Source organism: Gossypium hirsutum, chromosome D01 (genome assembly GCF_007990345.1).
Source record: "Gossypium hirsutum isolate 1008001.06 chromosome D01, Gossypium_hirsutum_v2.1, whole genome shotgun sequence".
Classification (NCBI taxonomy): Eukaryota; Viridiplantae; Streptophyta; class Magnoliopsida; order Malvales; family Malvaceae; genus Gossypium; species Gossypium hirsutum.
In genome coordinates this window covers 29,095,377-29,104,851 of record NC_053437.1, presented here as the reverse complement: position 1 = coordinate 29,104,851, position 9,475 = coordinate 29,095,377, and the positions used below count along the sequence as shown (strand labels likewise).

The 9,475-nt window shown below is 29.7% G+C and overlaps 1 protein-coding gene across 1 annotated transcript; it reads right to left on the bottom strand.

Annotated features, from left to right (window-relative positions):
- Positions 1-7,152: 7,152 nt before the first annotated feature.
- LOC107921855 (zinc finger protein WIP2) lies at positions 7,153-9,260 on the bottom strand. Its single transcript, XM_016851690.2, has 2 exons — positions 8,651-9,260; positions 7,153-7,738 (listed from the first exon to the last, which is right to left on the bottom strand). Exons 1-2 carry the CDS (start codon positions 9,209-9,211, stop codon positions 7,298-7,300), a joined length of 1,002 nt encoding a protein of 333 aa, XP_016707179.1. The 5' UTR covers positions 9,212-9,260; the 3' UTR covers positions 7,153-7,297.
- Between the last annotated feature and the right edge of the window lie 215 nt (positions 9,261-9,475).

Here is a 9,475-nt window from a genome sequence, read left to right as displayed (position 1 = left end):
GGTGTCCGCTAGGACTTTAAACACAAACTCTAAAATGGAAATTCCATGGTCATGGCTCTTTCCAAAAAAAGCTAAATGATGGTTATTACCTAATGGGGTTTCCTATGTGTCCCAGGATGATGATGGGCAAACCTCACATAATGTGAGTTTAGGCAAATCCATATCGTAAACACGCCATGAAAGAAAAGCCTTTGTGACGAAACATGAAAGAAAAACCTTTGAGGCTAATTATGAAAGTATAGCCTTAATGACATCCTCTATCTGATAATTAGTATGATGGATTCTGCTAAGTTTATGTGCCATTAATTGTTAAAAATATCTAGTAAGCCATGAATCTGAACGTCTATCTCGATGGTAAAATATGAGTAAGTTCTAGTAGTTTTGTAACAAGTATAACTAATACAAAGTATTGGTATACTATGGAATAAGAGTTAAATAAAATCTTAAGGGTTCTTTATGAAAAAGAGATGTTTATCTGTATGATAAGAAGTGTGACTGTTATGATGATCTGTAAGTATGAAAAGTAAGGGGTATCGTATCTTCTTCAAAATTTATTTTGATTCTAAGTCAATGCTAATTTGAAATATGAGATCCTGATATAGCATGATATGGAGTTCATCTGAATGTTATTTGCAGTGAATTATCCATATGGGTATGTGAATAGAAATGAATCAGGGCATGCCTGCATGAGAACCAATAGTATGAAAAATATGTAGGTATCTTCCATATGTATGTATCTACCTAAGATAATGTCAGTAAGAAATTATTTGAAAGAAGAGTAGGAGTTCAATTATGGGTTGTTGGAGGTGGATTCTAAGGGTATATTCTATTACGAAAGTATTATGGGGCAAGAGAATCGTGTAATAATGAGAAGGGTCCTCTAGTTAATTAAGTATGAAATATTAGTTATAATCGGGAAACGATAATTGGCATGTATGATAATGATAAAATCGTATGAGACCAGCTATAGTAAATGATGCAGATTAGAAGTTGATTTATGGAAAATCCTAGAATAATACAAAGACTCCATCAAGTTATTGTTAATGAGCTCACTAAGTACTTTTGTACTTACACAATTATTATTTCTTTTCAAGATTGTTGGGAAGAGGCTTTACCTGGAGGGACAACACCAGGAGTACGCCAAGCTGGTGGCGGATTGGGCTATTATGCATACAGAGGCTTTGTGGCACAGTCTTGAAATTTGCCTTTTAAGTCTGTCAATTTCTAACTTGTAGAGATTTGTATCAGATGTGTTGTTATAATTTGTTTAACATATATTTCATTTTTAAAATTTTAAAATGTTAAGCTTTTCTTCTGGACTTCAAATGACAGATTTAAAATAAATGAGAAATTGCAAATTGTTTTGTCAAATGTTTTGCATCATCTAATAACACCCAAGATCTGGACTCGTGAATTGATTTGAAGGCATTACACTATCAGGAATCGCATAAACTATGTCGGCATCCAACCATTTCATTAGTGAATTAGTTTGGATTTTATTAGTGAATTAGTTATTAACTAATCAATATTACTTCTCAGCCTCTGCCAATTAATTAATCGACCAGTACTTGCTTATCTCCCAACCTCACTTTCATGATCGAGATAAATTATGATTTACTCGGCAAATTTATCTCTTGGCCTCGTTGAACCACACATAAATTTATACCAACTAATACTTATGAGAAACCCTCATTCTTCCATTAATCACTCCCACATCCGCCAATTAATCTCCCTAAAAGACTTTGTTAAACTCGCTTTATTTGATAAATTATTTTGATATAACAAACAAAAATATTTTTGAACAAAGAAACTATTAAGTTCAAAGCATAAAAATCATTTCAAGACTTCCAAACATCTTAGAAAATGTTTTGAACACTTTGAAAATCTCGAAAAATTTCAAAAAATGATTCTTAAACTCTTGAACTTAATTGAAACAATTTTAAATCAATTGAAAAATTGCTCTATACAAGAAGTATCGATATTTCCAAAAATTATTGATACCCATATGATTTCTATCGATACCATTCTTTTTATCGATACTGAATTTGCTATCTAACTTGAGTAAAAATTTGAACAAAAGCAATTATTATCGATACTTTAAAAAAAAATATCGATACCTATTCAATTTTAACAATACCATATTTTATATCAATGCCAGTTTTATATTTTGACATGATGAACTTTTCAGACCTTCACAAAAATTATCAATGCCCATTCAAAAATATCGATATTTTTTATCAAGTATCGATAAATCATCCTTGGTATCATTGGAAACTAACTTTAACGATCAGTGAATCGAGCATTAAATGCTACTAGTACCAATACTTGTAGAAAAAGTATTGATAGTTTTTGTTACAGGTGAATTTAATGATATGGTATTTTCATCACCAACAGTTCTATTTATTTTCTCAACAAACACAACGGCTGGAAATGAATTAGAGGGTATAAATACCATCTTCTAAAGGTCCTATAACAATAAGAAAGAATATTCAAGATTAAAATATCAATCAAACAACCTTTGTGCCAAAACGTTTCCATACTTGTCTTTCATACACTTGTGAGCTTCATTGCTACTCTATTAGATCAAGTGTTTTTTTTTGTAATTGAGCTTAGTTTTCAAACACTTTGATCTAATAAGGATTATTTCTTTGTTTACTTATTTGTATCTCTTTGAGAGGGTTTTAATCTTAAGGTTTGGGTAGAAACCTTAAGGGAGTTTGTAAGGTTAAACATTGTCCTCAAAGGTTATCAAATTAGTGAATTTGGGAAAATCAATAGTAATGGAAAGCTAAGGTAGTGGAGTAATCAATCGAGGTCGAATCACTCTAAATCTTGTGTCAAATTTTTCTATATTTTCTCTCTAGCATCTATAAAAGTTTTAAAAGCCAATCACCCCATTGGCAATTCCAGTTTGATTATTTGAGTTAACGACTTAGCCACTTTCAATAACCATCTTCCTTAAAATTAAATTAATCATGCAAGAGCACATGTTAAATTAAAAGAGAGAAACATATAAATAGGTACGTTTGAGAATCTTGATGTGCTTGGATCCATGAAATCCTTTAACAACTATCGAGATATCATCCTTTGGAAGAGAAACGTAAAGGAAAGTTATGAATATACTTAATAATGACGACTTGGACTCAAATCAAATCTAAGTCAAAGAACAAGAAATAAAATTGTTTTTAAAAGAAAATAAAACCTAAATTAAAATCACTAACTAAACCCTAAAAATGGCTTGGCAAAAGCTCTTCACGCTTAACCTATGTTTAACTATATAAAGGAAAAGTTAGTTTCTCAATTAGGTCAAATACAAGCCTTGATCACACTAAATATGGGTTGTGCAGATGAAAATATTATTAATGAATTTTTTTCGTTTGTCAGACTTGTGTCGCAACACAGGCTAGTGCATGTCGGGACACACAACTTCGAATGTGACTTCTTGAATTGGCTCCGCTGTGTTACGACCCTAAAAGTTTGTGTGGCAACTCGGATGTCGTTTTTAATACATTTGGGCTTAAAAATAGGTGTCCTGCACACTCAATTAAAGCATTAAAACTATCTTAAGGCTATTATTGCCCCAATGGGTCAACTAACTCAAAATATTGCGTAAAAATGCTTATTTCACAATAATTGAACTCTAAGTTAAGAAAATCAAATATGCAATAAAAGATGCCAAAATGGATAGAAAACAAGCTCGTTAAGTGCCGAAAAGTACCTAAACTGCCACTATAATTTGTGTCTGGTCATCTGTCTAGCCAGAAAGGAAGGTGCGATTTTGAAAAAAAAATTATTACTATAATTATCACTAACCAACTCAGTTTTCAAAATTTTAATTTTTCGCTATGCAAAAAAACCATTTTCAAACTAAATTTTTTCCAGTAAAGTACGACTAAATCAAGCTAAATAGCAATAACTGACACACTAAGCTAAGTCAAAACAACTACTAACGATAGTACGACTAACTATTAATTAAATACGTGAATTTACTTCTAAAGGTCTAAATTGCATAAATACTAAAAGTAATAGATTAACAATCAAGAATGACAAGGAGGTTGATTAATATTCATGGTTTTAATTAACCTAGAATTAGGTATTTTTTCGATTAACTATTAATAAACCTAATTTATACCTTTTGATCTATAATTAAATCAATTAATCAACTTAGTCCACTTATCTTTTATCTAATATATCAAAATAGGACTAAATCGAATAAGTTTTAAGTAGGATACCCTTTCAGTCTCATCTACCTAAATTACTACCTAGAGTCGTCAATTCTAGGTTTCAAGCACATTCGATTTAATTAATCTATTGTTAAACCCTAACTCTTGTTAATTATACCCACTTCAAGTAACCATTCTCCCTATGGATTTAGTTACTACCCATTATAGATGCAATTAATCTAATTAAATTGTAAAATATTGAAATAATGAAAAACAATAAAAAAAGGTTAAGAGATGCTTAGAAATCTGACGACTTTGAAGTTTGAGATCACTTGAGTGTAAGGGGAGTTATTGCTTGTTCATATAGAGAGTTATGAAAAAGACTTGGTTTGGATGTTAATTTATCCTTGTCATGCAACATATATGCTACATATTTTGGTGTATGTTGTTTCTATGCATATGTGGAGAGGGAGTTATCCAATTTAGACATTTGTTTTTGTCAAAATGTCAAAGGGGAGATATTGGGAAAGTTGTTGCTAATTATTCCATGTCCTGTTATAACGAAATTGTTTCTCTATTAGGGCCATCGAATTGGGAAATGAATAGGTTTTGTTTGTGCTTATATCGGTCCACTTGAGTGTGGCATATTTGACAAAACAAGTAGCATGAACCAATTGAGGTGTTAAAGCTCCCAATTGAATTACTTAAGTTGATTTGATAAACATGAAAGTCTTATTATCTCTTGGTGATTAAAGTGTTATTTTTTAGAGATAAATATCTTATTTTCTCAAAGAAGTTTTTCAAGGACTTATAAGTTGAATAAAGGAGGATATTTTATTGTTCTCTAAGCCTATAAATAGGCATCATTCTCCTTTGGGATGTATCAATTTTGAGGGTTGAATATCTTTAGAAAGTTTGAGCATCTTATTCTTTATCAGCTTGTTTATTTATTGTATTGGGTACTGGTTTTGTTGGCTACAGTGTTTGTGACACTTAGTCGAATATTTGTCTTGGTACTGTTGTATGGTGAAGGATCATTAGTTCTCTATTGGGGTTGCATGTACTCACGTGTTTAAGGAGTTGTGAGCTTTAGTTGATAGGGAAGGAAGTGTATTGTTGAAGTGTTTGGTGGCTAAATAAAAGATTTATCCTAAGCGAAGCTCCGCAGACGTAAGACCATTTTGTTTAAACTATATAAACAAATATCAGTTGTGTTTATTCTTTTTCTTTCCTTATCTTTCATTCATTGTCTTTCTAACTCCTGTTACAATGAATATTAATCAAAGTTGATTTGTTCTATATGCAGACTAATTATTTTTCAATTTTGAGGGTTATGATAAATTTCGAGAGATATTTAGTTTAAGGGATATAAAATTATTTCTGATAATAGGATTATTAAAATGTAACATTATGTAACAAATTACTGGAAAGATTACAGGATCACGTTTGGTTCATTTGATTGTAATGTAATATTTTGTTATTTGATTAATGGAATGTAAGATTACTTAAAGCTAAATTTTATTAAATTTTCCTAGTTGAATTTACTTCTTTTCTACTGTTTACTACACAAAAGTTGAGTCTTAAATTATTATATTTTAATCATAAACAAATGCAATGAATTAATTTCATATCTCCTTTTTCAAATAAATAAATTAAATTTAAAGAAAACAATGACTATGTAGGGCTTCTCTAAGTATTATTATAAAATTACATTCAGGACAGAATATAATAAATTAAATGTTATTTTTCTCGACTTATATTAAAGATTAGAAATTTTAATTTATTAGTTATTCTTATTGTGTTTTAGTTTAAATAAATGAAGGTAAATTCCTCAAAATCTAACATTAACAGAATAATGTAAGAGCGCTTAAAGAAAATAATATTGAGATTACTGTTGAATGACTAATCTTGACACGATTTATTATAGGATAAATATATTTATTACGAATCGTAATACTACTATTATGGTTCCCACTTCTCATTTCATATTCTCATTCGTTCCTTTTCCTCTATTTAGTTCTGTTCAAAGCTTATCATTGCTGTGAAAATATGTTCAATCAATCAACAACCACATCTCTCCAATCAACAAGGAAAGAAGTTCATACGCAAACATTAAAAAAAAAAAACTGTTTTATTAATTTTTTGGGATACAAACCCTAGGTCCCTGGCCATATCTCAATTATACATTTTATCTAGTGTAAAAATTAGAATATTTTTACACACTTTTATAATTATTTATATGATTAATATTTTAATGATGTAATCGTTAAATTTATTAATATAATTTTATTTGTATGCATATAAAATTTTAAATCGATTTGATACCTCTATCATATAGATCTAAAACACTTTTATATATTAATTTATATTCAACGATTGAAATTGTTTTACATAAAATAAATAGCTAAAAATTTTAAATTTTACATAAAATTTGACAAACATGATCTACATAAATAGATCATGAAATACAACGATTGGATTGTTAAAAAATTAATTATATAAATAATTACCAAAGTATGTAAAACTAATTTAATTTTGCTATCCCTCCCAAATATATATATGAAAATTACCCCATACATATATACCCAAAAACAATTACACATAGGCACATGTATATTTCTTCGCTATCCTTTTGTGGTATCGGATAATTCTAACCAAAAAATGATAAATTTATTAAAGTTCGGCTGAATTATTAAAAATATCCTTGAACTAATTTACTTTTTTTAAATAAATTTTTAATGTTGAGAATAATAAATTTTAAATTTGATTTCTACTTATTTAACCTAAATAGGTATTATAATTTTATTTCTTCTTAATTTAATCTTTATTTCAAATGAAATACTAATTAATGTTAAGAATTAAGTATAAATTAAATATTAAAAGATTATTTCGATACAAATTTAAAAAAGTAAGAGCATATTTGGACATAAAATTTAACAACTTATTTGGATAGAATATAAACTATTTAATAAAAATATAAAAGCTTATCTAAATAAAATAACGAAATTCAAGCCCTTAGTAATTTAGCCATAAAGTTATTGGAAAGGAAAACCCATACCTAATATCCACATATTTTCATCCACCAACCATAATTGATTTGATATATATATATATATTGGTTTCCAATTATTGAATCAGTGCAAGGATCCATTATGTTGTTCAACTTCAGATGCAGGCTCATCATCATCTTCTTCCAAGTCATCAGTGGCATAAACTTGATGTCCATCCCCAAAAGCTTTAATGTGATCTTTCAAAGATCTTTTGTGCTTGAAATCTGATCCACAAATGCAATACCAAAGCTTCCCACAGTTCTTCTCATGAGTTCTCCAATCCCCTCTTACAGCAAAGGCCTTCCCACATTTTCTGCACATAAATGGCTTGATCCCATGCTTCCTCTTGTAATGTGTTTGCAATGTTCTGAAATCTTTCAGTGGTTTTGGCCTTGGATGGTCTATGTTGTTCCTACAACCTGGTGCACAGCAATAGCATGGCAGCCTTAGCATTGCTGTTGGCTGAGTTCCTCTTAGTGATTCTGTCCCTTTCCTATATTGAGATCCATGCGCCCACATATGCATCTACAATCATATTATAGGTTAAATTTATTGATTGATTAAGAAAAACTCAATTATTATGTTAGCGGAAAGAATGGTAAATAATAATAGGTTTACACGAAAGTCATAAAATTATCATGGAGGCCTTATATTAGAAGTTAGATTGAATTTTGCTTTCTTAACACAAAAAATAGGCAATTAGTCTTTTTACATTAGTTTAAAGAACAAACCAATCATTCTGTTAAAATTTTCATCAATTTTTTACTATTAAAAAATAATCCTTATACATTAATATAAGATACACGTGGCATGCCACGTGTCATTGTTTTATTATTCCATCAGTTACATCAATTTTTAACAATAAAAATGGATAAAATTTTTAACAGTAAAGATTAATTTACTCTTTGATTTAACATACAATGATTAATTTATCAATTTTTTAGTAAAGGAAACAAAATACAATTTAAATTTTAATATAAAGACTTCCATAAAATTTATACTCGTAAACGATACCCCAAATGTAAAAGGAAAATATTAAATGAAAAGCTCAATTTTGAATACAAATACAATGGTTAACAAATAAGGGAAAACATATGGTGATAGGTTGAAGAGAGTAAAGAGTATAACAAAAATAGTAGAGGATCATAATTTTAACTCATAATTTAACAAATGTGGAATAACAAAATTTTAACTAATTTAAACCCCAATTCTTATTTGGATGTCTTTGGAAATGTGAACTTGTTTTCCTCTTTTTCCTAAATAAAATTAAGCAACATTCTTCATCGAGTAACACAATTGTAGAAAACACAAACTTCAAAGTACCCCGAAGGCATGAAGAAGAAAAGAAAGAACTGATCTTAGGCTCAGTTTATATGAAAACGAGTTTCAAAGGCAAATAATCTAAGAAACAATGAAAAACCTACTTAATTGCTATACCTGCATGTTGTTGTATCGATTGAAAGTTTTGCAGCAAACGGGACAAGAGAATTGTGAAGGACCAATTAGAATTTGAGAAGGGGTAGGGATCCAATACTGTCGTTTGTTGAGTCTATTAATTGGGTATTCATCGTCTTGTTCAGTCATCTCTGAAGAAGCTGATAAAACTGAAGCTAACTCTGAAGCACTAGCGCTTGGTAACCCTACATGAAGTGCAACAGTAACAGTTTCATCATCATCTTCACCATTTACATCCATGGCAGTGCATGAGTGTTGCTCTTGATCTTGATCTTGGTATACACCGTCTTCGTCTTTGTAATGCCTTGTTGGACTTAAGCTTAACAATGGTAAGGCTTCTCTAACAGGTGGGGAAGGAGGGGGTGATGAATAGGTGGTTCGATAATGGAGAAAAGGGTTAAGATTGGTGGTTCCGTTTTTATGGGAGTTTTGGGGATGGGGATTAGGCTTTTGTAGAGGATGAATTGGAGATGGATAATGTTGATCAAGAGGGTTGAACTTGAACCAGCCTGAGAAGAAATTAGAGTAATGGTTGTCAGCCATAGATGAGGAAAACAAGGTTTTTTATTTGAAGAGATGGAAATAAGGAACAGTTTGGGGGTAGATTGATTTGTTTTTATAGATAGAAACAAAGTGTTCAAAATTACTAAAGGGTATTATTTGGTGGAAGAAAAGGGTTATTACAGTAAATAAGATATACATATTTTTAAGTTTTAAAACAAATATTTATATTTATACTATTATTTAAATTTTTGATTGAGTTAATCTCGCTAATTTAATTAAGAAAATAATAAAAATATCATTATA